The sequence below is a fragment of the Grosmannia clavigera genome (assembly GCF_000143105.1).
Source record: "Grosmannia clavigera kw1407 unplaced genomic scaffold GCSC_160, whole genome shotgun sequence".
Lineage (NCBI taxonomy): Eukaryota > Fungi > Ascomycota > Sordariomycetes > Ophiostomatales > Ophiostomataceae > Leptographium > Leptographium clavigerum.
Window position 1 is genome coordinate 511,841 of NW_014040779.1, and position 27,027 is coordinate 538,867.

Below are 27,027 nucleotides of genomic sequence, written 5' to 3' on the forward strand. Positions count from 1 at the left end.
AAATATGTAAAATAAGCAGCTTTTCTCAATATTCAGGCTCAGCTCAGCAGATATGTTGGGTAGGCAGACGAGCAACAGAAGCAGCAAGACGATCGGGCCAATAAGCTGCACCTAATACGTAGAAACGTCGATGTTGGAATCTGAGCAAGTGTCAGGAGGACAAAGTCGCGGGGTAATTGGATGAAAGCTCTCCAAGGCCTGCAAGCTTCTTTCAGAGTGAAGAGGAGATGCTACGGTAAGAAGCGCGGCAAATAGCACCTTCCCTCCCTCCCCGCACGCTGGAAGCTGTGTCTCGGAAGCTGGGGTAGTACTGGCAGCTGACTGTGATGTCACCAATAGCTGTCAGTTTTGGACTAGCGTAGTAAGCACGTGACCTTCCATTCTTGCCTAAGGCAGGCAGTTCCGGCTCGGGCTGTCGCGGGATCTAAGCAATTGAGGTGTTTTGGGGGGGAAAAAAACAGGAAGCCTGCACCTTCACCATCAAATCAACGCCCCCGACCGCTGCAACCACCGCGACCGTTCTCGACCTCCCTCCACAGACTCAAACAAGCCGTTTCAATCTATAGCGATGTCTTGGTTCGGTGTTGCCCCGCTGAAAAAGTTCCCGGCGCCTTTCCGTACGTCAATGGCTCCCCATTTGCCTTCCAGCAGTCCGAGCTGCCTGCTAACAAGTCCTCAGTGCGGCCGTACGGGCCGTTCTTCGCCGCCGGCATTGTCATCGCCTATGGCGTGAATTCGGCACAGAACGCCCTTTCGCAGAGTACGTGTGACGGCCAATTCCTCCTCCGGAGACAGTCTTGCTGACTTTCCTTTTTCCCTTCCAACAGCGGCCGAGTGGAAGAACGACCCGAGAAACGTGTACGCAAAGGCGGACAAGCACTAAACACGGCCTGGAGCAAGGATTGGGGGGCTGCTATGAGTCCGGTGTACGGCATCAGACGCCTTGCTCTGCTTGGCCGTGCAAAGCGGCAAGGTTAAAAATGTAAATTAAAACTCTGCAAGGTACAAATCATGTGTGCTTGACAGTCAGAAGAAGCCGTGAGAATGAGAGTGTAGAATGCACGTGTCTTGCAGTAGAGGCTTGAGCGGACGCCGGACAAGCCGATTCGGTCTTTGGCCGACGGGTGACTCATTAGCGAGCGGCGATTGATTTCTCGGCCCGAGGGCAACGTGAACTGTCGCAGCCGAACACAACCACCGCAGGAGACGAGTCTTGATTTTCCCCCGCACAACCATCGACGGCGTCTTTCACTACATGACATCCTGTGCGGTCCTATTCTGCCGATTCCGTGCGCGAAACGCCCTGCCGCTGTACAGCCGCACAATAGCGACGATGGCGACGATGGCGACGATGGGGAAGAAGCCAGGCGCGCCGAAGCCGGCGGTGCCGAAGAAGGACGTCAAGATTTTGATGCTGCACGGTGAGCGGCTGCCGTGTCAATATTGTCGACTGTGGCGTCAGGCCGCCCGCTGACGTGGCCCGCCGTCAAGGATACACCCAGTCGGGACCGTCGTTTCGCAGCAAGACGCGCGCGCTCGAGAAGCTGCTGCAGAAGCAGCTGGCGCCCCACAACCTGATGCCGGTGCTGATCTACCCGACGGCGCCGATCCGGCTGCAGCCCCGGGACATCCCCGGCTACCAGCCGCAGACGCGAGAGGGTGCCGGCGACGACGACACGACGCCCGAAGAGGCAGACGCGTGGGCCTGGTGGCGCTTTGACGAGGCTTCGGGCACGTATCGCTTCTTCGACGAGGGCATGATGTCGCTGGCCGGTCCCATCGCCGCGGCCGGTGGCATCGACGGTGTCCTCGGCTTCAGCCAGGGCGGCGCGCTCGCTGCCCTTCTCGCGGCCGCCCTCGAACAGCCGCCGCGGACTCAGCGGTCGTCGTCATCGTCGTCATCGTCCAACGACACACCTGCCAACTCGCCCTGGGTTGATGCCGTGCGCGCGGCCAACAACCAGAGCGGCCTCCAGTTCGCCGTCATCTACAGCGGCTTCTACACCCCGCCCGAAGATGTCGCCTGGCTGCTCGAGCCCGCCATCCGCACGCCCACGCTGCAGTACATCGGCAGCCTCGACACCGTCGTCGACGAGAGCCGCAGCCAGGCCCTGATCGACCGGTGCGTCGATGCCGCCGTCGTCATCCACCCTGGCGGCCACTTTGTGCCTGTCAGCAAGCAGTGGATCATGCCGCTGGTCGGCTTCATCAAGGATCACGTCCAAGAACCTGGGCCCGAGGCTGAGGTTGAACCCATTAAGGCGAAAGCATAGACTGCTTTGCATCCGGCTGCAATACATTTTACGATTACAAATTAGACACATAGACATACAATCAGGGCGTTCACTGGCAACAACTCCATTGTAAACCACACGAGAACGACCGACCCTTCCTCCTTGCCCTTACACATGAGGTCGTTCTATCTCGCTGAACACAAGAGGGGGGACAAAAGTACATTGCGGCTTGACTAAGAAACCTCTTCTATTTCACCACAGCCGCCTTTTTCTTCTCTGCCTTCCCAGATGCCCCTGTCTGGATACGCGCCATCATCTCTTCCTTAGTGATGAGGTGGTCGATTCTCTCCAACAGACCCAGCAGGCTCTTCATGTCGTAGCTCCAGTCATTAAGGATGTCGTCTGCATCTCTTGGCTTGGCAAAGCTCACAATGCGAGCCGGCCGATCGATCTTGGCGTAGATCGTCTTGGACGTCACCAGGTCGCTGATGTACTTCTCCGTCTCGTCCTCCGTCAGGTCCAGCAGCTGGGTCAGCCGGCCCATCCGTATGCGCGTGTAGTACTTGGACACCACGCGGACGTTGTGCTCAATGACCCGCTTGCGCAGATCCTGCCAGCGCTTGAACGCCTTCGAGTCGTCTGAGTCGCCCTCGGCTGCATCGAACACGTCCGTCTCCGTAAGATACGGTCCAAACACCTTGGCCACCTCCGGCCACCGCATCAGCTCCTGTACCGTAAACAACTTGAGCAGTTCGGCGTCCTTTGGGATCTGGCTGTTTCGCGCATCCCTGGCGATTCTCTCCAGCAGGTCGTTTTGCTCGTTGTCGTACGGGGCGAGAATGACAAAGTAAATGATGCGTTGCAATACCTAATGACAAGAATAGTCAGCAACCAACTCGTTTTGTAAACGTCCAGGACCATAGCCTGGAAAGAGGGGCAGCATACCGCGTGGAGCTTTGCGGGGTCCGTCTCAACCGCCTCCGTGTCCAAAACCTGTCTGAAGTGCTTGCAGACATCGAGGTACTTGTCCTCGTGCTTGGCCAGGATGACCTGCTGCTCGTAGTAACGCAGCTTCAGGTCTGTCACATCATCTTCCTTCTCCTCCTCCACCTCGTCGCCCCGCTCGATCTTCTTCTCTCGCTCCTTCTTCTCTTTTTCCAGCTGTTCGGCCGTCTTCTTCGGTTTCCTGGACAAGTACTTTGTGCTGATCTTCCGACTGAGGATTGCCGCTTGCGTCCAGTCTTCAATTTCGATGCACAGACCGACTTGCGCCAAAATAAACTCTGTCTTCTCTCTGCGGCTCATCGACCCAAACGTCTCGACCTGCAGCTCACACAGCACGTCTGTTGCCGCTTTCAAGTCGCCCTGCTTCTTCTTGATGTCCGACAAGATCTTGGTCACGCGAGCGCGCTCAACTTCCACAAAGATCTTTCCCTCCGTCACCGTCCGCAGTATCTCGATCACAGACAGCTTCGTGGCCGGGTTTGGTGTATCTTCGAGAAAGCCCATCACGGTCTGCACCATCCGTGTGATGGCCTGCTTGAGCTGGCCATGCTTCTTCGACAGAATCAGGACCTGGTCGTTGAGAAAGCTCCAGTCGCCGGCATCCTTGCAAATCGTAACGATGGCAACCAATATGTTTGCCGTAGAAGCCAGATCCGATGCCTATCGTCGTTTCGCCGTCGTCAGCTCGCCGCCAGCCCTCGATGCAGACTCAAAGTAAGGCACTCGCAGGCAACTCGTATGCTTACCTGGCGAGTCTGTTTCTCCAGCAGGCCCAGTTTTTCAACCGCAGCGTGGATGTCGGTCTGTCAGATGGCGCATTAGCAAACATCATGCGCAGGTCCCAAGTAGGCTGTGGCCGGCATTACGAACCTTTGCAAGCTCCGTGCACTCAGCAATCTGCTTGGCGGCTTCCTTGGAGAAGTCCTTCTCCGGCTTCAACGCAGCTTCCGACATGGTGGAAGATCGTGTTTCGGGGCACAGTATGAGGCGAGCGGTAGAGGCGAGGGTGAGGATGAGGGCAGCCTTATGCGTGTCTGTAGCGAACACGGCTTTTCAGTGTGGGTTGCAAGAACAGTCAGAAGCAATATCGTGGCTAGTGCTTGGAGGCTAGAAGACGGCTGAGCCCACGCAACACACCTCTGCCTATTACTGTGAAGTGCCCCACACCAGTGAGGTAATGTCACGTGACTCTAGATCACTTGCAGTCGCGTTTACGTTCGCGTTCTTACCTTCTCAGTATGTCGGACAATTCCCTGTCTTCATTTATATCTCTAACAACCATCTTTCACAATGACTTCTCGAGGGCGATCCCCACTCCCGCAATACGACATTCGTTCTCCGTCTCGGTCAGCGTCGCGAGGTCGCAGTCGGCCGCATTCTTTCTCTCCCAAACCCGGTCATTCTCGTTCAAACTCGCCGCTGCAACAACGATATTCTCGCTCGCCCTCTAGATACGGTGGAGGCTCTGCTTCTCCACCAGGACGTGGAACTGAACATCGGCATGATAGCCTTGTCGCCGGCCGGGATTCTAACCGGCACAGCAAGGTCGGCGGCCGGAGCAGAAGCGCTACGCCTGTCCGAAGCACAAAAGTTAGCAGCAAACGCTCGCTTGGTGATGCGTCACGAGGCCGCCGCTAATTTGGACATGTATGCACAGATTGTTGTAGAGCGACTCACAAAGAACGTTAATGAGGACCATTTGTACGAAATATTCGGCCAGTTCGGACACATTCGCGACCTTGATCTACCTATTAGTCGCATATGTAAGCGCAACGGCTCAAGGAAACCCGTTATTGCGATGCACTCCTGTTGTTCATCTCCATCTTCTGCTCGGGGCTGACTCTCGCTTTCATGCAGCTGGTACAAACCGCGGAACTGCTTACATCCTTTATGTGGAGGAGCTGGACGCCGAAGCTGCGATTGCACACATGCACGAGGCACAGCTCGATGGCGCCACCATCAACGTCTCTATTGTTCTTCCACGCCAGAAGTTCTCTCCCCCACCGCCGCTTGCTGCAAGACGTGGCGGTGGTTTCAATAACCGGAACGCTCCCAACGCAGCTCCACGAGGAGGTCGCGGGCGGAGATCGCCCGGTCGTTTTGGCAACTCCCGTAACTTTGATACATACAGGCCGCCGTCTATGTCTCGAAGCCGTTCCAGATCCCCCGATGATGGCCACCGCCGATACCGCAGTCGGTCTGCCCACTCTAGCCGGTCGCGATCACAGTCTCCGCCTCAGCGGTACCGTCAAGGCGGGTGGAACAGACGGCAAGGACAAGGAAGAGGCGGCTTTGGCGGACGGGGCAGAAATGGGGGTGGCAGTGCCGGCTTCCGGGACTCTCGTCCAGGCGCTGGAGGTGATTATGGCGGCTTTAATGGCCGAAGGAGCTATGAAAACGAGGCCCCACGGGGTCGTGGCCGAGATGGCTACGGACAGCGGAATCGGTCAATATCACGCAGCAGGAGCAGGAGCTGATGTGGGAAAGTGTAATATGGTACGATATATTATGGAAAGGCCAATGACCAGCCACTCAAAGTGCCGCAATAGGCAGAAAAGGAGCGTGTCGTGTTCTCTATCGGTTAACAGGTTCTATTTTTAAATTCACTGCTTGTGTTAGCAAACTATCAACGGCCTTCTTCTCGCGCCTGCATAGATTGGCAACGGCCCGCACGTAAGGCTGATCGATCATCCTGTCAATGCTGCATGGTATGCATGTGATACCGGTTGAGTGCTTTCAAGCTCTCATGAAGCATGCTGCATAGCACTTCCAATGTCAGCTGGTTAATTTATTAGGGTCCCTTTTTGTCGTCATGGTCTCATATATAGCTACAGACTTCTTAGGCTAGCTATGTGTTTGTAGGCTTTCATGGCCACCAAAACACTTTGCGACAATTTGCCATCTGTCAGGAATCTCTCTTCTTGAATTATTGCCGTTGAGCGTTACGAATTGACCATTCAGACGAGCGCAATGTCTAAAATAGAAAGGCAACCCCAGAATCCCCAGGACTTGCGTCCCTGCAGCAAAAGGTGTGGCGCCTGCTACTTCGCCACCTTGGGCCTCAGATCCGGCCAAACTCTGGCGCGCCTATTATCAAGACATTTTCTTCAACTTGCGCATGACTGACGAACTAAATATCAGCATGTCTAACATGGCTTCATTGACGGGCCTCTGTGTTTTTTTTACAATTGCTCTAGTTTTACTAGTCTTCACGGGCCGGTCTCTTCTGCGTAGCAGCTCAACATGCCGCGATATAAAAGGGCACAGCATTCTCAACTTCGATGCCAGCTTGTTTTTCTTGGCATCAGAGCTTGTTTCCAAACCTTTTCGTGGTCCTTGATTTCACGAGAAGCTTCTGTTTTTGTTTGCAATCGGCTTTTTAAGACATTCCCTTACACCTATTCCCACACAATCTGAGCCATTCTACGCCAATATCCGTTCTCAACTCGTCTCATCACAACACAAATCGCCGGGTTTCTTTATAAATTCACCTCGACAATGCTTGCCAGCTACACTCCAGTTTTGGTCGTGTTGTGGACCTCGACGTGCCTCCCAAACGTTCGAACTCGCCATGGTTTGCGGAACAGCACTTCTGCCTTTCTATCCACGCAGATGAAGAAGCAGTATCACAACCATAAAGATTTAGGCCACGCTCGGGAAACGGCTAAATCAGCTGCTGCTCTTCCTGTATGGCCGGCCACAAGAATATCTTATTTCCCGATTCCCAACCCTCCGCCATCACCCGCCCCGAGGCCGCGTCCGGGTCCCATCTACCCAGGAGGTGGCGGTTCGGGAGGGCCGACGCCTCCGCCTACTCCGCGCAGATACGACAATGGACAAGCATGCATCTTCCCAGACAATCGTACCCGTCTAAACCTATCTCCGCGCACTTCTATCAGACTCCTAGAGCGCAGCAGGGTTTGAGTGAAATACCTATCAGCATGTGGGTAAGCAGTGCGGAATAACATCGCCAAGAGATTGCATCATCACCAACCCGATCATCGTCTACACTGGATGGAGACCCTTTACGACGCAGGCCGTTGTAAACTGCATAGAACTTGGTTTTTGGCGGGATTGTCTGTAACAATTATTATATTGCGCTATGCATATATTTCACCTGGTGTTTGATTGTAAGTCGTTCATATCAAATTGCGCAACGGACAAGATTGCATAATTCATTAGACACAAGACTGGACGACTTGGGAGTTAGAAGACAGTCGCCTTAGAATACTACAACGAACTCTCTATATTTGCAATTGAAAGCACACATTAGTGATAAATCAATTTTGATCGGAAGCTAGGCTGTTGTACGGAGTAGAGATTGCTCCAATGACAACGGCCGCTGAGTTGAAAGGATACAGCCTTGCACAGCCATGACGAAAGCCATGGGCCTCAATACTGGCCGGTAAGGCGTACTGGATAGCCGAGCAAACTGTTTCTATTTTTGGAAAGGGTTGTACGTCTTTCCTAACAAAGCACATCAGCACATAAGTAGAAGTTGCCGTCGCCCTTCGAGCGTCGATTAACACAGCTGTTGGTATTTTGTCTTAGTGCTGAAGCTTGCTTTAGGGCATTGGCATCCTTTTTGTTGGCGGAGTTGAAAGAAAGATATTTTTTAGGCTATTTACAGCTAGTCGCCAACAGTGCAGATATTGCTCGCCGCCAGCTTGGCACCGACGAACGGTTCGTTCAACTTGTCCTCAATATCTACTAAAAAAAAAGAACAGGCTGTCGGCAATGGTTTGTCGATCGGGCTTTTGCAGGGAAGTGCGCAGTCTCCACAAGTAAAGTTTGAGGCTAAATCTCCTAAAAAGACCGCGCTCTCATATATACGTTTGCGCACGTGTATCCGTAGATGGAATGGGTAAACGACCTTGGGAAGCGGTCCTTCTTGTTGTGGAGCAGTCTTTTACCAGGCTAAAAGACCGCATGGAGTACGCATGAAGCCTGCTCAATAAAGTGAGATTTGGCACCACACACATGCGTTAGCGGGTAGCTGAATGATGCTTTGTTGCATGTACGAATATGCAGAAGAGCTCCACAAGTCGGAGTTGCCAGCTGGACTTGCTCGCATCGTCCAGCTGCGTGGCGTACTTTTTGACCAAAGCCTGGGCGCGTACGGAGTACTCTGTACGGATTACGAATATGTAAGAGATGGCGCACCCAATTATCGATCAAGGCGGCGGGGATACATGCTATTTTGTTCTAAAGGGCACCCGGAGTCTAAAGGAGACCGCGAGTCCTCCGTAATCTCGGCGCTTCTCACAAGCAGCTTTCGCGTAAGATGTTGGCTGACTCCTTCCTTGTTGGGCGTCCGCTTCTGGTAGCCGTATCTGTATTTCTGGTCTTATTTGGGAGGCTGCGATCCTTCCGTACCGCAAGTGAGGGCGGAGTGGAGCCCGTCTGGCACATTTTTGGGGTGAAGCGTTAAGATATGACTAGCCTAAACGGGACAACCTATGCTTCCCGGAATAGCTAGCCTTTTTTGCTACCTCTTGGTTTGTGACCCGGGCTTGATCGACGGAAGGCTATAGCCACCTGCATACTTTGTATCTTACCAATACTATCTCTGTCAGCGATATTCGGAAAGTTTTCTTTTGCTGACGTTGGTCAGGTACGGTGTACAAGTGGCGCACCCTGGCTGAGAGACATCCGAGCCAAGGCCTAGATTGGGGTGTGCTGAAGCCCCGAGAGACACTATCCGGCATGGAGTATACACCGACCAATATTTGGGGCTTTAGCGGCAGGCAGGTTTACCGACTCGCTATAATATAACAGGGAATGCACCTACGACCCTCTCTGTTAGCGACCGCTGTGGCCAAGGGAAGCGCAGCGTGACGAGTTTGCCCCGTTTGCTGTCCAGCCCAGCTTCTCCTCAGTATCCAAAACCTCTGAGCGTCTTCGTTATCTCCCCTTTTTCTTCCTGCGATCTGGGCCAATTTGTTTCATTGTCTCCTCCATTGTTCCCTTGCTGGCTGCTTGCAGCCTGTTGGCAGTTTTCTCGACAATTGCAAGGAAAACACACTGCCTGTATTTTGCATTCTCAGAGATGGAGCAAACCAGTAACGCCCCACGTGATCATGGCCGATCTGCGACAGGCCCATCAGCACCAGCATCACTGCATCCCTCCACCCAGGCGCCAGCCTCGCTCAGCGACTCTGTCGACAGCCCTGGGCAAAGCCCATTCAACGATGGCAACGATTACAGATCCGCTGTTGCTAGCCATGGCGCCACTCTCGACCCGTTCGCCACCCCAGGTGTTTCTCGGCCTGGGTCATCCGGCGGCACCAGTGCGCTCGATGCTCATTTGGATGAGCAGTCCCATCGCTACTTTTACAGCCGCCGCATCCAGAAGGGCGACATCGAGAAGCCGTGGCTGGGGAAAAAAGTGCCCAGGGAGAAATGGGTGACCTATCTGCCACTCATCGGCATCGCCGTCGGACTGGCCCTCTCGGGTATTCTCATCTGGGACGGCCTCAAGAGTGTGGTCAAGCACAAGTACTGCATGGTGCTCGTCGACGATTTCACGCAAGGCTTTCGAAAGGACATCTGGACCAAAGAGGTCCAGGTGGGTGGATTTGGGTAGGCTTCTATATGCCACGCTCTTCTCGTGCTTCTGCATCACTGACTAATACGTGTCACGCGTGCAGCAACGGCGAGTTTGAAGAGACAACGGCGGACGACGAGAATGTTTTCGTCCGTGACGGCAATCTTTGGATCATGCCCACTCTCCAAGATGCGACTCTCATGGAGAAGGACACTCTCATCGATCTCCTGGCAAACGGCTCTTGCACATCCACTGTGTTCAAGGACTGTGTCGCCGCCACCAACACGACCGCCGGCAACAGCAGCGTCGTGCCGCCCACGCGGTCCGGACGGATCACCACTAAGGGCAGCGTCTCCATCAAGTACGGTCGCGTTGAAGTGACTGCTAAGTTGCCTGCGGGCGACTGGCTGTGGCCTGCTATCTGGATGATGCCCGTCAAGGACACGTACGGGACCTGGCCGGCGTCCGGCGAGATGGACATCATGGAGTCTCGCGGCAACAACCACACGTATACTCTTGGCGGCAACAACGTCATGGCATCGACGCTGCATTGGGGCCCCTCGGTGGCTGACGATGCTTGGTGGCGCACTAATGTCAAGCACTCGGCGCACCATACGACATTTTCGGAAGGCTTCAACACATTTGGCATCGAGTGGTCAGAAAAGTACATTTTTACCTATGTCAACTCTCGCCTGCTGCAGGTGCTGTATACCAACTTCGAGACGCCGTTGTGGGAGCGTGGAAACTTCGCCGCACAGTCAACATCGGAAACCTACACCGAAGTGGACACTGTATGGGCAGAGACCGGCCGGAAAAATACGCCTTTCGACCAAAAGTTTTACTTGATTCTCAACGTTGCAGTGGGAGGTACCAATGGATGGTTCAAAGATAACAAGGATGGTAAGCCGTGGTTGGACGCCAGCACGAATGCGCCGAAGGACTTTTGGAATGCCCGCTCCAAATGGTATCCCACCTGGAAACAACCCCAGATGGAGGTTAGCAAAGTCGAGATGTGGCAACAGTGTGACGGGAGCGAAGATCTGTGACCCCATCACCCGCCTAGACTTTGTTTGTTGCAGATGCGCGATACCGTACGATAACGGCCGCAGTTGTGGGCTACGAGGTGCGACCATTTTTTGGGTACTGCATAATTCGATTGGTAGCGGCGATTCCATTAATGTCTTGCCATCTCTTATGAAAATACCAACGTCACGATCGCCATGTGCGGATTATTGTTCGGAAATTTGACCCGTTCGGAAAGACAGGTGGATTGTCTTGGCTGTCATCTGTCATGGACGAGCTGAACGAGTGAACCTGCGATACAGAGGAACACCGAAGATACTGTAGGGCCAACAACATCCAATAAGTGATGTCACAGCGTGGCGACATCCTGATTCGACGAGTCTGGGCCAGACTCTGCTCTAGATACGAAACATGTTTTGTAGGATCTGCATACAGCTTCGTACTATGTATCTCGAAACTACGCTGGCAAAGCCGCTAATGCTGCATGTCGATACATCTGCAGGGATGGCGATGCGCTGTCACCGCCTACGTACTTCGGTCGACAAGCTGCATTGATAACAGACGACCGGAGAATTCCTTTTTTCGGCCTTTTCTTTTATTTCTGCGACATTTCCAGATAGTAAGATGGACTTATCGAAGATCGTCAGATCCCGACCAGCCATTCATTCAAAGATGGGTGCAGCAAGTGATATGCAAGTCTAATCGGGGGCTGGCGAATAAATGGCTGCGCTTGTTCGTACTCGTATACGTATAGGCAAGGAAAGGATACGAGGTGGTACACGTCAAACTATTGGGGTGGTTGCCAATGTGCTCCCGGTCTGCATGTCGTCGTATTTCGGCTGCAGCTTGCACTTGTAATACAGTGGCTGCACCGAGGCACCCGTATACGATGAGACCTGTAGCGGCTGGGGACGGGAGTTTGCGAGAAATGTCTCCGATACGGCTAAACTGGATTAATTGGAGAAGGACTGCATAGGACAGCTGGGGTTGATGATACTGCGGGCGAGATGGCTCTGTTTCTCATCGGCGGACGACTTGCTTCTACAGAGTACAGTATTTGGGGGGGCAAGGCACATTCATCCACCTATGTTGCAGCGGAAAATGCGACTCGTCCATCCGTGTAACCACGTTATCCGCACAAAAAGAGTGACGATATCTGCACGAGTAATTCGGACTCAGAAGTGGAGTTCAAGTAAGGTTCGCTGATCTTGAAGGGAAACGAAAAAAAAAGAAAAAAAGGTAAAAACGTGAACGATAAAACCCAATAAAAGAAAAATAACAAAAAGCACTAATGTCCAGCCAACGGCGGGTACCCAAAGAGGAAAGGCGCATGTGCTAGGCGCAATAAAAAACGAGAACGCACTTTCCTACTCCGTACTCGTCGTTCCTGGTTGCATTATTTTCTCCCCACAGGGCCCTTTTCAGGGGTTTTGTCCTCGACTAGTCCAATAGGCGACAAGTGCCTAGTTTTCCCCCAAAAGCTCGTGTTCCATCTCTTGGCTCAACTGCTTCTATCCCAACACCCCTGTTCAATTGTTTGGCCGCGAGAGCCTAGCCACTCGTTCCGTCACAGCGTGCAAGACACGATGCGAAAACTCGTACAGAGTATTACGGGAATACGGTTGCAATGCCGGAGCGGTTAGCTGGGCGCACCCTTTCATTTGGCCACGCAGGCAGCTTTTCGACCTCATGACTGCTCCCGCAGAACAGCGTCCTACATAGTACGCTTGCAGGAGCACAAAGCTCTCCAAGAAATGGCCACAGTCTCTGATCAGCCCTCTGGTGGCGCCTGGGCCCGGGTAATCAAGGTATGGCGCATGGTTGCTTCTGGCCAAATCCCGTGTGGCCTTGGTAAGATACTCCATACTACTACGTCGTATGTATGACTATGAGCTAAAATGGGAGCTATAGGATCTTTTGCTAATTTCCATTATCGCCAATGTCGAGGCCAACACGCACCCCCCTGCTCGAGTTGTTTTTCTTTATTTTTCCTCTGGTCTCGGTGCCTGCCTCATGTTTTGAGTGCTATATTCAAAGCGCTGTCCCCGACCACAAGCCCACTTTGACTTGGGCTTGAAGGAGGCGTTAGCATCCTTTAGGTGGATCCGTCCGTCCTTTTCCATCCGACTACTCGTCTGAAAATGAAGCACGTTCTGCCCGTCCAGCCGGGGCGTGGAGCACGGGTACTTTGTGTGCTGAACCAGCAATCAATAGCTCCAGCCACCATCCGGACAACACTTTTGGCGGCCGGTTGGTAGCAGAATACCTTGGCTGCTGCCAATCAATCAGGTGGTCCCCAATTCTGGCCGTCCCATTGCTCGCTGCCTACGCCTCTCTCCTCCTCTGGTTTTCCTAATTGTCTCTCTTTTCGCTATGCCTTGTGTCCTGCAAGCATACACCCCACTCTCCTTCCGATATATTTGCCCTAGGTCCCCTCAATCCTCCCCATTCTTTCCTCCTCCCAGTGCAGCTCTCTCGTCTCCAGCCACTCGTCTGACTTCTCGTCACTTCCGACGTCCTCGACTTGCACTCAGGCAAGAGCGCTAAGTCCGACGCTGGTGGACATACTGTCTAGCCTCATCTCGACACACCGTTCTGGTACTGGACCGTATCTTGCCTATAAGCCCAGGGCATGCTTTATCTCTCTGAATCGATGCACCAATAGCTCCTGTCTTGACACCAGCACGCCTCAGTGCGGCCCAGAAGCTGGCAGCCCAGCCTCACGCTTGTTGTTAGACAGAGGCGACGGAGGCGACAGTTCTGCCATACTGCCGGTGTTTCACGTGTGGGGAAGTCGTGAGATTCCGCATATCTTCTCGACAGCATCTCCAGCATCACAGACCTCGACGCAGCCATGGGGCTACCTGATTTCTACAAGATCAGGAAGGGGTCGAAGAAGGCAGCACAGGACGAAACAGAGCTGCCGCCGAGCACGAGAAGTGCCGTGCCGCCCATCACTTCAGAGAAGGTTCCGACTCGGCCCGTGAGACAAGGACATGATCAGACTTTGTACGGCCTGTCGGCTGCACCACCTACACCGTCTGGACCAAGTTCCAGGCCCATGTCATTGTCGGCGCAGTCTCGGGTCAGCTCATATCGAACCAACAGCTCCGTCTTTTTAGACGAGATCAAGCATGAGGTCATGGTGAACTATCTGTATCAGCAGCAATGCTCCCGCCTTTGGGTTTCCGACGGCAGCGGTGAGATCGAGGGTGTTTTGCTTCGCAAGACTCGGGGACAGTATATGGCATGTCCACCACAGTTGGTGGATTCGCCTTTTGCTGTTGCTTGTGCCGCACTCAATATTCGCGTATGCCTATCACATATCGCCTCAAGGCGCCCCGTTTCAAAACCTCTGTTGACTGATTGATATAGTGTGCCATGACCGTCAACTCGAGAGTCATCAAGACGTTTCTCCAATGGACGCCTAACGCCGTTGATGTGCCGCTGTTAAACGGACTCCGCATCCAGATCCTCCCTACAGTGGAAGATTTGGCACGGGCCCGGAAGCACCAGTTTGCTGCCTTCATCGCCTCGGAAGGACTGCTGGTCGTGTGGGACGACGATGCGATGCATATCGTGAGCAGGGCCAAGGACATTGAGACCGAGCTCATGGGCCTGGTGTGGCGGTCAGGCAGCAACGATGACGAGGACGAGAAGGGAGGCTTGGTGACGGACTACGAGATCGACGAAGAGAGCGGCGAAGTGAAAGCGGAGAAGCGGCCCATCCATCTGATGAACACATGGCTGGTCACATTCACCATCATCCTCGTCACCCTCTCTCTCGGCGCAGCGTGGCGCCAGCTGGCTATTGAGGTTTCCGTTGACAACAATTACATACGGCTTGCCCTGGTCGCCCTGTTTCCCATCCAAATCTTCTTCACGCTCTTCTTCGCACAGGTCATCATCGGCTGTCTGGCCCAGATCTTCGGCCCCATCCGGCAGCTTACCGTCAACTCCAAGTTCTACTCCGCCCAGCGGCCACATCGGCTGCAGTCATCCATGCTTCCACATGTCACGGTTCAGTGCCCGGTGTACAAGGAGGGTCTCGCTGCTGTCATCGAGCCGACGGTCAAGTCGATCAAGCAGGCAATATCAACCTACGAACTGCAGGGTGGCTCCGCCAACATGTTTGTCAATGACGACGGCCTGCAACTTCTCTCGGACGAAGATCGGCGGGCGCGCATCGACTTCTACGCCGACCATAACATCGGCTGGGTCGCGCGGCCAAAGGACGGCGAAGCTGGATTCAAGCGTCGCGGCAAGTTCAAAAAAGCCTCGAATATGAACTTTGCACTCATGATCTCTTGCAAGGTGGAGGAAAAGCTCAGTCTGTACAACCGTGGCCATGACTGGACCCAGAACGACGAAGCTCAGGCTTACGAGCAGGCGCTTAAGGAGGTGCTCGAGGAAGATGGCCGCGCCTGGGCGGATGGCAACGTCCGCATCGGTGACTACATCCTGCTGATTGATTCCGACACGCGTGTGCCGTCCGACTGTCTTCTGGATGCTGTTTCGGAAATGGAGCAGTCGCCTGATGTCGGTATCATGCAGTTTTCGTCCGGCGTCATGCAGGTTGTCCACAACTACTTTGAAAACGGCATCACCTTCTTTACCAATCTCATCTACACGGCCATTCGATACACGGTTTCCAACGGCGATGTCGCCCCCTTTGTTGGACACAATGCTGTCCTGCGATGGGCCGCCATCCAGCAGGTGTCATATGTTGACGAAGACGGCTACGAAAAGTTCTGGTCCGAGAGCCATGTGTCTGAGGATTTCGACATGTCTCTACGTCTGCAGTGCGACGGCTATATCATCCGCCTGGCTGCCTGGGCTGGAGATGGCTTCAAAGAGGGCGTCTCGCTCACCGTGTACGATGAGCTCGCTCGCTGGGAAAAATACGCTTACGGCTGCAACGAGCTGCTCTTCAATCCGATTCGCAAATGGATCTGGAAGGGCCCGTTCACCCCTCTCTTCCGTAGGTTCCTGGGGTCTAACATCCGGTTCACATCTAAAGTCACCATCATCTCGTACATCGGCACGTATTACGCGATCGGTGCAGCGTGGGTCATGACGACGATCAACTACTTCCTCATGGGGTGGTTCAACGGATACCTGGACAAATACTACGTCGACTCGTGGCAGGTTTGGTTCTCCATCATCATTGTGTTCAACGGCCTGGGCAACATCTCCCTCGCAATCATGCGGTATCGCGTCGGCGAGCGGAGTCTCCTTTACTCTCTGTACGAAAACTTCAAGTGGACCCTTCTCCTTGCCATCTTCCTTGGCGGCCTGTCCTTGCACGTCTCTCAGGCCTTGCTGTCACACATGTTTGAGATAAACATGACCTGGGGTGCCACATCGAAAGAGGTCGAGTTCTCTAATTTCTTTATCGAGATCCCACGAGTGCTGAAGAGGGTATGTACCCCTTTCTGAAAACTTTCCGCTACCTGTTTGATCATGATCAGCCTACTAACTGCCACAGTTCAAATTTTCAATCCTGTTTTCATTGGTGTCCATTGTCGCCATGATTATCCTGGCCGAGGCATCCTTCGTGCCATACGACTGGAGGATCAAAGACTTTGTTGCCATATTGCCTATGGCAACTGTTTCCGCATCGCATCTGTTGTTGCCATTCGCCCTCAATCCCGCGTTGATGACATTCTCTTGGTGATTAGGTTTCTTGGTGATTAGGATACTATTCGGGGTATGACAGTCATGATTCATCGGCGTGTTCTTTTTCTTGTCTATTGTCGCCACTATTGATGTTCAGCTCATAGATTAATTTGGTTTAATTATTACAGCGTAATTGTTGTACGGAGTACGGAGCACGCAAGCAGCGTTGAGATTCATGTCAACCGGATGCCCGTCTGGGCTCCCATTAGCCCATAAGTTTAACACGTGATTCATCAAACCCATGTCACATGATCTGGCCAACACATCCTGAAGAATCAAAGAACCTGCAATTGCATTCCGTTTCCCTCTAACGTCTAACCTCGCATAACCAATCTATATAGAACTATGACCTTTTGCTGAACAGGCTGCGTGGATGTGTGTGTGGAAGGGGGGACAGGGGGGAACAATGAAGAACAAACAAGCCAAAAAGGAGCATACAAGAGCACGACATGACAACATGAAAATAGCAAATCCCTTTCCCCCCTCTCTCCCCCCCAAACGCTCTCGGCCCCGACACTAATCTTCCTCGTCGTCCGTATCGAGCGGCTTCGGCGTGCCCTTGGGCGAGTTCAACCAGACAATCTCCCGCTGGCGCCGCCGGTTCTCCTGCTCCTTCATGTCCTTCTTGGTCTTCTTGCGCTTCTTCTTCGCCTTGAACTTGAGGTCTCCCACCGCGTTGTCCTCCAGGCCGCTGTTGACTGCGCTCGAGATGGCGCTCGACATCGCCGGCGTGGCCACACCCGGCGTTGTGAGCCCGCTGCCCGGGCGGCTGTCCTCAAACCGGTCCGTCGACACGGCCTCACGACCCTTGTGCGTCACACGACCGTCTGCCACGTGCCACTGCTCCGACGACAGTGCACCGACAAACTCTTCGTTGTGAGAGATCATGACGACACCGCCCTTGAAGTCGCGGATGGCCACTGCCAGACCGCCGAGCGAGTCACGGTCCAAGAAATTCGTCGGCTCGTCCAGCACCAGCAAATGCGGGTTGTTCCACATCGCTCCGGCAATGACGACCTTCACCTTCTGTCCACCAGACAGAGAGCCGATCTCGTTGTGGTTGGCAATCTCGGGGTCGAGGCCGAGATCCTCGAAATGCTTCGAGATGGTCGCCGGCTGCAGCTCACGGAAGCTCAGGCCCTCGCGTGACGACTCATGATCGTCAAACTCCTGGATCAGCTTGTCGTAGCCCCACTCGAGCAGCTTCTCACGCGTCACTTGCGTGTTGTGCTTGGGCAGCATGTTCTTCCATTTCCTAAAGTTGCCAGTCAGTATGGGAGTGCTTTGCGGGTGTTGTTGGATTGACGCCGTTGGGCTGTACTCACACTTCGTATTGGAACGTCTTCTTGTACTTCTGCCGACCCACGAGAGTCTCAATCTGCCGTTGGCCCATGCCTGCGGCCGGCTCGATGAACTTCTCCATCTGCAGACGGTCCATCTCGGACACGATACGCGTCTGCTTCATGTGCACCTCCCGGTCATCACCGTGTGCGTAACGCCACTGGAGGTACTGGTTGGGGGTCTTCTCCAGGTGCATTTCGACGTGCTCCAGAGCGTGTTGCTTGATGTAGCCGATACGCAAGTTGGGGTGCTTCTCAACCTTTCCAGTCGACGGAATCGTCTCGCCAGTAAGCAGCTTGATGAGGGTAGACTTTCCGGCACCGTTGGGACCAATGATCGCCACCCGCGACGACAAGCTCAGCTGGCAAGACACATCCGACAGCTGCGGCTTTGTGGCGCCGGGGTACGCATACGACACGTTGGTCATACGGATGATAGCCCGAGTCTGCGACTTGATACCGGACAGAAGACCGGGCGGTGGGAACTTGAACTGCACCTGACTGGCCGTCAGGGTGTAGTAGCTCTTCGCCTCGGGGTGGTGGCTGACAAAGGTGGCAAGGTTGCCCTTATAGTGGGCCAGCTTCTTGCCAGGCTCGTAGTGGTAGATGTCCGTGGTGACCTCGTCCAGGAAGCCAGAGTCGTGAGAAACGATCAGGCTGGTCACGTCCAGGTGTGTCTTGAGGTAGTTCTCGAGCCATCTGATGTTCGCAACATCCAGGTGATTCGTCGGCTCGTCCAGCAGGAGGACGTCTGCCTTTTGCAGCATGGCACGGGCCAGAGCCAGCTTCATCTTCCATCCACCAGACAGAGAGCCGACCTTCTGTGCTTGCCGGCCGTCAGGACCAGATGTGAAACCAAACTCGTCGAGCACCTCAATGATGCGCGCCCGGCCTGCTTTCGCAATCTCTGGGTCCTTGGAAACGAAGTCGAGAATGCTAATCTCGGCATCCTCGCCCTGGTTGTGCTCGACGTAGCAGGTCCGAAGCACGTCCTGCGGCGGAAATCCCTCCAGCTTTCCGCCGGCAATGCTCTTCATGAGAGTCGACTTTCCGGCACCGTTCCGGCCGACAAGGCCGTACCGATGGCCCTTCAGGAGGCGCATGTTGGTGTGCGAAAGCAGAAGCATACCGCCGTAGCCCAGTGAAAAGTCTGCGTTGACAATTTCGGTCTCGCCATCGTCATCCTTCTCCGGCTCGCCATACTTGCGGTGATCCTCGCTGACATAGAACTCCTGCACCGCATCGGCAATGGCCTGGTGAGCGGAAGAGTCCTTCAGCACTGGGGCAATGTATGGGGCGATCTGAGTTGAAACCCGGGTGACATAACGGAAGTTCACGTCCTCTGCCACCATGGAGCCGATGTACGGGCGAAGAACGTCGTATGCGGCACGGTCGGCCGCAAGACCGCCCTTCTTGGCAATCTCTGCGTCCAGGACCTTGGCCACGTCATCGGCAGTGGTCCGCTCCACAACAGCAGCTTCGTCAGCCGTCATGGCCACGTCCATGACGTTGAGAGCCCGAGTCGCCAGGTCACGCACTTCCGGGAGCGAAGCGCGCTGCATGACGCTCTTCACGCCAGGCTGAAGCTTGGGAAGGAACGTACGTGCCTCGATGGGGTCGTGAACCAGTCTCGTCAGGTTCTCGACAATGACCACCGTCTGGCGCAGCACCTCCTGGGCCGTAGTCGGGGTGTTAAGCGACCGCTCGAGGAAAGGAGTGAGGAGAGCCAGAACTGGCGACGTGACAATGGCGACAAACGTGGTGTGAGCAAGAGCATGGATGGCCTTCTGCAGAGTCTGGGCCGACGGGTGCTGCATGGTGTCAATGAGAAGCGGCAGGCGAGGGGCGACGTCGTCGTTGGAGAGAAGCGCTGTGACCGACGTCATGGTCTGCACCGACTGCTTCTCGACCTCAGTCTTGAGATCGTGCATACCAGCCTCAACAATGGGGATGAGCGAGGCCAGCCGGGAACCCATGATGTCTCTCAGGGCCTCCTTCTCGATGGCCTCGGCCTTTGTCGTACTGATATCGATCTGGGCTTTGTCTGCCATGCGCTGAATCAGCTTCAGAGCACCGACTGTGCCCTGCCACTTGCCCGTCTTCTTGTGCAGATAGGTGATGAGCGCAGGCAGGAGGCCGGAGACCAGAGCCTCAGCATGCAGCTGGGTGAACAGAGCATCGAGTCCGTATTGGGCGGCATCACGGACAACGCTGCCCTTGTCAGCGAGCGCATCAAGCGCACAAGCAACTAGGCCGCCATCCTGAATCAGGAAGATGACCTCGCTGATCGGCTGGCGAGAAGGAAAACGCTCGAACAAGGCACCGAGAAGGTTCTGTGCACTTTCCCGGCGAAGACCGCTCTTCTTATCACCCGCCGCCTTCTTCAGTTCGGCAACGACACCGTATTTGGTGAGGCCACGAAAGCCGGCAGCCGGGCTGCTCAGGAGGGCATCGCAAAGGCGATACGCAGCCTCGACGGATGCATTTGACGTGGTAGCGGTGAAAATCTCGTTCAGGGTTGCAGTGATGTCTGCTTGCGAAGGCCCATCGCCGTCGGCTTTGGTGAGGATTGGGAGCGACTTATTCATGGAAGGCAGAACCGGATGCGGCATTGTAATATGATCTGGAATGCCGATGGATGATTCGGAGTGGTGAAAGTTGGCCGCCGCCTCTGAAAGTGCACATAGACTGCACGCAGAGTTGACGATAAAGGATGTAAAAAGAGGGGGCTGCAAAGAAAGAGCCCAAACTACTGAAAATAAATACGGCAAAAAAAAATCTGTACCCCGCCAAAAAAAAATTCTATCTTACTTTGCCTTATCCCCTACGAAAGTACATACATATTGCCTTATCTATTGGCCCCCGGACACGAGCCGAAGTGCTTATGTCAAGACTGGCAAGCCTGATTTTGCCGCCTAATGCTTACGGCTGACTTGGCTCCCTCAAGATTGGCTTACGAGGCCGCCACCCGGCTTATCTAATGGCAGATGGGGACTCCGTATTAGGCTGACGCTGCCGCAATTGTCCTCTGAGTTGTTTACATTCACCGCGCGTGTGCCCCTTTACGTTTTTCTTCCCTGTACAATTTACACAGCGTTTGAGACTGGCCCACGAACTGGCATAGAGACGGGCATAGGGATGCATGAAGACTGGTGGGGGGACTTAGCCAATCACAGGCTGCAATTCGATTAGTAAGGCATCCCGGTCATGTACTCACAAAAGTTGTGCTCTATTAGTTTCGCTCTAATAGTTGATGATCGACAATCTACCAGAGTACTCCGTACATATTACATGCTCATCACTTGCAGGTCAGCCTGGCTTGTAAGAAGCATCGAATTTATCAAAGTAACGATAATTTATCGTTATCTATACTTGAATGGTTAGACTTTGATATTTTAGCCAATCTAGCATCTTCACCTGGGCCTTTCGGCTTATCGATGTGAAGCTTGTCTTCCGTTGCTTCATCTGTACCGTAAGGTGAAAAGCCTTTTTCCAGTAGTCTTCTTCGTCTATTTCGACAACTGGGAAGCAGTCTGCCGTTTCTTTCTCAGCTCGCCCGCCGCGGAAAGTTTCAGGGGCTTCCAAGCTTTTCACCATGAATCAGGTCACTACCATCGGGCTGGTCATACGGATTCCCAACCTGACTGAAGATAACTTCGACACCTGGGACCACGGCCTTCGCACTATTCTCTATGATAGAGACAATGAAGCTCATAACACAGAGGCAGTTGCCCCTCCAGAGGAGGTGTTTGATGCGCAAGGCGAACCCACGGCTGTATGCATTGAAAAATTTCGCAAGTGGGAGCTTTCACGATCTACAGTATCCAACATCATCTTCAACACAACAAGCGGCATGCATCAGCGTTTGCTTCGGCATGGATTCTCCTACAGCTGTAAAGAGCCCCATCGAAATTATGAAGCCATCTGCGCCTGCCTGCTGCTGGGGAGCGGATGCCTGTCTGATGCCTGTGTTGAGTTAGCAGGGCTGAAGCTATCCTCTTTCACTACTCACAGCGCCTTTTTGCTACGCTTTCAGCAACTTGCACAGAAGCTGGAAGGAACCGATTATGATTTCCCTGACGCGATGAAGTGCAGCATTCTCTGCTTCAGATTCGAGCCAGCTTTTCCAGCAATTATTGCCCGTTACAAAGGGACTTTTCAGTGCACCACCTTGCTCCAAGTGCTTTTGGAAATGTCACTCCATCAAGCAATTGCTAGAAGACCAACCTCCACGACCAATCTCCCGGCTAGTGCCAATCGCAAGAACAGACTACAGAAGAAGAAAGCGGTGTCCAATATGAGTGTGGAGGAGAGAAAAGGTTATTTCAAGGAACGTCATCCCGATCAGCCTGTTTGCTTCGGATGCCGTAATCAGCATCCTCCCAACTGGGGTTACTGTAGTAATTGCCAATTTTGTCATCCTGGTGATGAGGCGCGCTGTTTTAAACTACACCCTGAGCTGAGGGGAAACGCTGGAGCTGATCGCCAAGTATTACGTCGCCGAGGCAACGAACAGTGCCAGACCCAGCAGTCACAGTTGACTGTCATTATCCTGCCTAGTTGCAGTGTGGAAAGTTTCGGCCTCAACGTTGTATCGGTGCAAGTAGCGATCCCTGGTGGTATTCAAGTCACAGACGCAGTCTTGCTATCCGGTGGTTCATCCTATCATGTTTTCAACTCCCCCAAGTGGTTTGCAGATGTTCACAAGCTGGAAGCTCCAGTTCAGGGCGTTGCTGCTAACGGCCGTATAGACCGCATGACACTAACTGGCACCGCTGTCTTCGAAGCAAAGAAACGTGATGGTACTCTAACTACGTTCATAGTTCCGAATTCTCTCCCCTCGCCAAACTGTCCCTTGCAACCTTATCTCGGCGAGCCGCATGTGCAAAGAAGATCTTTGTGTCGATACTTTCAACAACAAGAACATTTTGACCGACAGTGCAGGCCGAGAACATGTTACCTTCATTTGTCACAATAACGCGACTTTTTTCCTGACTGATGTTTTTTCCGACGAGTTCAACAAGTCACAGCCGGTGTGATCACCTTAGAGCACACGTTGGTGCTTTTTTCAAGGCTGCAGACGGTCTTGACCAGTCTTTGTGGAAGGAGAAGCATGTTGAGGTTGTCTTCATTCTCGGCTATGAAATGGGGAACTTACTTAGCTTTTGTGAACTTACACGGACTTTGTTATTCGTTAGTTTGTGACTTTCCAAGTCTTATCAGAAGAGTTGTTCGAGGACATCTTCCACGCGGCATCACGTGCGTCCTACTATTGCATTCAAAGCCCTTTTTTTGTAATTTATTGAACAGAGTACACCTCTTGTAACGCCTTTCCAAGCCTATTTCAAAACCCTGTTCCCTTCTACTCCGTATTACGAATGGCCTCTTACAAAAGCACTGCATATCAGTTTCACGATAGGCATCTTTCAATGATAATACTCGCTGCCTAGATTAGTGATCTTAGTGGATGTGTTTTTGTTGACATACATTGAGACGCACGTGTAAACAGCAAGAGTTACTTCTAGCTAATATGGAGTACCAAAAGAAGTAAACATCATTAATAGCCACCAAAACTTGTCACCCTTCATGGTAAGGATATCATACTAAACAGACTGTGAATTCTTTCAATTTTCTTTCAATTTCTTTAACTCGTCACCGGCACTCGTATCTTATGACACGATACTTTGCTAGCGTTGGCTTTCTTTTAATGTGTGAATATAAGCTTATTTGCCGTCTTATTTAGGAGACATTTATTAGTGGGGAACTCGCCAACCAAGTTATTGCTATTGGGCCATACTGCCCTCTTTTGTGCAGGCCACTTTACTTGAAGATGTGCGAGGGCTCTCAGAGGAAATGAGGTTGCCTTTGCTATTGCTGAGCAAAGCTGATTCTGATTGCAACAGAGCCGGATGTATTGCGAGGAACACCCAAGAGCTCACAACAACGGCTTTTACGAGTTCTCAATCAGCTTTTGGATGCCGGCGAGGTCGATGCTCTTGGGCCGCTCGATTGGCAAGCCAAGAACGCGGTCCCAGATCAGCTGAGCGAGCGGGCCGAGGCCGCGCGACACGCCAAAAGTGGCGGTGTAGTAGAGTGTCTCGTGGAAGCCGTAGTGGTGGAAGAGCACGCCCGAGGCGGAGTCGACGTTGGGGTACGGGTTCTTGGTCTTGCCGTGCTCCTTGAGTACAGCCGGGGCGATCTCGCTGTTGGCCTTGACGATGCGGAAGACGGAATCGGCGGAAATGGCCGGACGTGACGCTGCGTAGTCCATTAGGGCCTCGAATCGTGGGTCGGGCTTGCGCAGCACGCCGTGGCCGTAGCCAGGGACAACGCGACCTGATTTGAGCGTGGACCAGAGGTATGTGCGGACGTCTTCGGTCGTGTAGTTTTCGGGAATAGAGTCTTTCATCTGGACGATCCAGCGGAGAACCTCCTGGGCGGCGAGGCTGTAGGGTTCTGTCAGACGGTGTCGAGGGAAGGAGACAAGAAGCAGAGGACGCAGAAGGGGCAAAAGACTCACCCGTGTAGGGGCCCGGCGAGACCCTGCAGGCCGGCGCTGTAGCTAAGGAAGGGATCGCTAAGGGCGCTTCCGACGAGATGGGTGGCATGGGCAGACACGTTGCCGCCCTCGTGGTCGCCGTGCAATGCGAGGTAGAGGCGCAGGAGGTCCTGGAAGTTCGCGTGTTCCTCACCGCCCTTGCCGAGCATGGCGGCGAAGTTGTAGGACCAGTCCTGGTCGAGGTCGATCTGGGCCGGCAGGGCGCCGCCGCCGTGGTAAGCGTTCTGGTAGATCTTGGCGGCGATGGTGGGCAGCTTGGCCAGCAGGCTGATGGCGTCGTCAAAGGTAGGTTCCCAGTAGTCGGCCTTGGCGAGGCCGGCAGCATAGGCGGTGGCAAACGAGGATGTGTGGCTGAGGGCTGACACGGCGATGGCGAACTGGGTCATTGGGTGGACATCGGCCGGCAGACGGTCGAGCAGCTCGTTGACAAAGGTCGGAAGGGCGGCCTTCTCGGCGAGCTCGCGCGAGAGGGCGCGCACCTGGGCCGTCGATGGCACGCGGCCCGTCAGCAGCAGCCAGAACATGGACTCGGGCAGCATCTCGGTGCCGGTGCGGCCCTTGGGCAGCTCGCGCTGGCAGTCCTTGATGGTGCGGCCGTGGAAGCGGATGCCTTCGTCCGGATCGACCACGCTGGCTTCCCAGAGCATCGCCTTGAGTCCACGCATGCCACCGATCGTATGCTCCACCTTGAGCTCGCCAATCACCTTGGACCCCTGCGCCTTGATCTTCTTGAGCAGCTCGCGCTTGGCCGGGATGACTTCCTGCAGCGTGGCCTTGAGGTCCGGCTCGGTCGAGGCCGAATAGCAGCGAACCCGACAGGACGGCAGCGTGCTGGGGCGGCGTGCTGCAGGACGGGCTCCGGCACAGAGCGCGCTGAGCGTCCTCGACGCAGGACGACGGGCAGACATGGCGAAATAAAGAACGCGTTTCGGTATACGGTATGCGGTGCTTAATGCTCGATCTTCAGGGCTCTTCCTGGGAAGTACGAAAGAGAAGCAGGCAGTACAGAGTAGGCGAGCGCGAGCTGCTTGTTTTACGCTGTCTTGGAAGGTACGGTCTGACATGCGGTACCTTCCCCTCCGGTGCAGCTCATGGCCCAGAATACCAGGGAAAGAACCGAGGGCTCTCGCTTATGGGCGGGTTATCATTCGGTAACGGGTAGGCGGCAAAGCAGAAGTCGACAGCTACGACGGATGACCCCTGTACCCCAATACCCCGCCCTGTTACAGCGGGTTGCTGCCTCACTAAAAGAACCGATCGAACCCTCGGCAATGCGCTGTTGCCGCACATGGCCGCGCACATGCTTACCGAGTTTGGGGTAGCCTAATGGGCTGGAGAAGCCGGACTTAGTCTGGCGTCCGTCCAGGAACACAGCAGGATGACTCAGCACAGAAGCAGAATGTGATAAGTCATGCAGATTAATTTTTTCCTTAAACAAACAGCCAACCCGACAGAGAACAAAACCGCTTAACTGAGCGTGTTCTTGAGCGCGTTGTTAAGGGGTGCCTCCGGGGCGGGGCCCTCGGGGGTGACATAGGCCTTGGTCATGCCGCCGTCGACGACCATGTCGTGGCCGTTGACGAAACTGGCCTCATCGGAGGCGAGGAAGACGACGGCCTGGGCCTGCTCGACGGCCTCGCCGAAGCGGCCGACGGGGAAGTGGATCTCACGGCGGGCGCGCTTAGCCTTGTCGTCGCCAAGCCAGTCCTGCAGCAGCGGAGTGTTGAGGGGGGCCGGGCAGAGCGAGTTGAAGCGGAAGCCCTCGCGAGCGTGGACGATAGCCAACTCGCGCGTCATGGCCAGCACGGCACCCTTGCTGGCGGTGTAGGCTAGCTGAGGGGTGGCCGAGCCGACGAGGGCGACGACCGAGGCCGTGTTGATGATGGAACCACGCGTCTTCTTGTGGCGGCGCAGCGACAGCACCGCGTGCTTGCTGCCGTACCAGACACCCTTGACGTTGATGTTCTGTGTCAGGTCCCAGATCGCGTCCGGCGTGTTGACCGCGTCGTCGTCGTTGGCGTGCATGATGCCCGCGTTGTTGAAGATCACGTCCACACCGCCCCAGCTGTCCAGGCTCTCGACCATGGCCTGCACCTGTGCCTCTTTGGACACGTCACAAGTCTGGCATCCCGTCAGCGTCAGCGCCCGGAACCGGAACAGAGCCGGGACAAAACAAGAACAGGACTGACCGTGGTCTCGACCCGTGCCGCCCCAGGAACGAGCTCCTTGACCTTCAGCAGCGCCTTTTCCAGCGCCGGCGCCGAGATGTCGGCCATCAACACCTTTGCGCCCTCCTTTGCAAACAGGATCGAGGTCTCGAGACCGATGCCACTTCGCGCCACTGTCAGCTCATTCGCCCCCAATCCCCCCATGCGCCTGGAAACAACTCACCCGGCGGCGCCCGTCACGATGGCATTCTTGCCCTGCAGACGCCCAACGGGAGATGCCATTTTGTCCGTTTTTGATGTGACTGGTCTGGTCTGGTTGTGCTGTGCTGGTAGTCGACTTTCTGGACGGAAAAGGCGGATTTCAGTGTCAATTTGAAGGACCCGGGAGGCACACAGGAGATGGAAGATGTCTACTTGGTGGAAAAGGAAGATAGACCAGACTCGCGCGGTGTCGGCGTCGCAAAAGATTACA

The 27,027-nt window shown here is 54.3% G+C and overlaps 8 protein-coding genes across 8 annotated transcripts; 4 read left to right on the top strand and 4 right to left on the bottom strand.

Annotated features, from left to right (window-relative positions):
* Positions 1-568: 568 nt before the first annotated feature.
* Positions 569-2,273, top strand: CMQ_4955 (dihydrofolate reductase; the record flags this gene model as incomplete). The annotated part of the gene is made up of 5 exons (XM_014315891.1): positions 569-617; positions 680-760; positions 828-858; positions 1,204-1,421; positions 1,492-2,273. 5 exons carry the CDS (start codon positions 569-571, stop codon positions 2,271-2,273), a joined length of 1,161 nt encoding a protein of 386 aa, XP_014171366.1.
* A 208-nt stretch (positions 2,274-2,481) lies between these two features.
* On the bottom strand, positions 2,482-4,193 carry CMQ_5043 (proteasome regulatory particle subunit; the record flags this gene model as incomplete). The annotated part of the gene is made up of 4 exons (XM_014315979.1): positions 2,482-3,102; positions 3,180-3,899; positions 3,986-4,042; positions 4,110-4,193. 4 exons carry the CDS (start codon positions 4,191-4,193, stop codon positions 2,482-2,484), a joined length of 1,482 nt encoding a protein of 493 aa, XP_014171454.1.
* A 336-nt stretch (positions 4,194-4,529) lies between these two features.
* Positions 4,530-5,824, top strand: CMQ_4942 (arginine serine-rich protein; the record flags this gene model as incomplete). The annotated part of the gene is made up of 5 exons (XM_014315878.1): positions 4,530-4,599; positions 4,691-5,002; positions 5,097-5,312; positions 5,371-5,735; positions 5,789-5,824. The coding sequence occupies 5 exons, from the start codon at positions 4,530-4,532 to the stop codon at positions 5,822-5,824; spliced, it is 999 nt and encodes a 332-aa protein (XP_014171353.1).
* Positions 5,825-9,288: 3,464 nt separating this feature from the next.
* Positions 9,289-10,832, top strand: CMQ_4952 (gram-negative bacteria-binding protein; the record flags this gene model as incomplete). The annotated part of the gene is made up of 2 exons (XM_014315888.1): positions 9,289-9,821; positions 9,890-10,832. The coding sequence occupies 2 exons, from the start codon at positions 9,289-9,291 to the stop codon at positions 10,830-10,832; spliced, it is 1,476 nt and encodes a 491-aa protein (XP_014171363.1).
* Positions 10,833-13,663: 2,831 nt separating this feature from the next.
* Positions 13,664-16,486, top strand: CMQ_4927 (uncharacterized protein; the record flags this gene model as incomplete). Its single annotated transcript, XM_014315863.1, has 3 exons — positions 13,664-14,119; positions 14,185-16,230; positions 16,298-16,486. The coding sequence occupies 3 exons, from the start codon at positions 13,664-13,666 to the stop codon at positions 16,484-16,486; spliced, it is 2,691 nt and encodes an 896-aa protein (XP_014171338.1).
* Positions 16,487-17,004: 518 nt separating this feature from the next.
* On the bottom strand, positions 17,005-20,440 carry CMQ_5015 (mRNA-nucleus export ATPase; the record flags this gene model as incomplete). Its single annotated transcript, XM_014315951.1, has 2 exons — positions 17,005-17,743; positions 17,814-20,440. 2 exons carry the CDS (start codon positions 20,438-20,440, stop codon positions 17,005-17,007), a joined length of 3,366 nt encoding a protein of 1,121 aa, XP_014171426.1.
* Positions 20,441-23,778: 3,338 nt separating this feature from the next.
* CMQ_4999 (citrate synthase) lies at positions 23,779-25,295 on the bottom strand (the record flags this gene model as incomplete). The annotated part of the gene is made up of 2 exons (XM_014315935.1): positions 23,779-24,274; positions 24,349-25,295. The coding sequence occupies 2 exons, from the start codon at positions 25,293-25,295 to the stop codon at positions 23,779-23,781; spliced, it is 1,443 nt and encodes a 480-aa protein (XP_014171410.1).
* Positions 25,296-25,854: 559 nt separating this feature from the next.
* CMQ_5020 (short chain dehydrogenase reductase) lies at positions 25,855-26,837 on the bottom strand (the record flags this gene model as incomplete). Its single annotated transcript, XM_014315956.1, has 3 exons — positions 25,855-26,508; positions 26,577-26,718; positions 26,779-26,837. The coding sequence occupies 3 exons, from the start codon at positions 26,835-26,837 to the stop codon at positions 25,855-25,857; spliced, it is 855 nt and encodes a 284-aa protein (XP_014171431.1).
* Between the last annotated feature and the right edge of the window lie 190 nt (positions 26,838-27,027).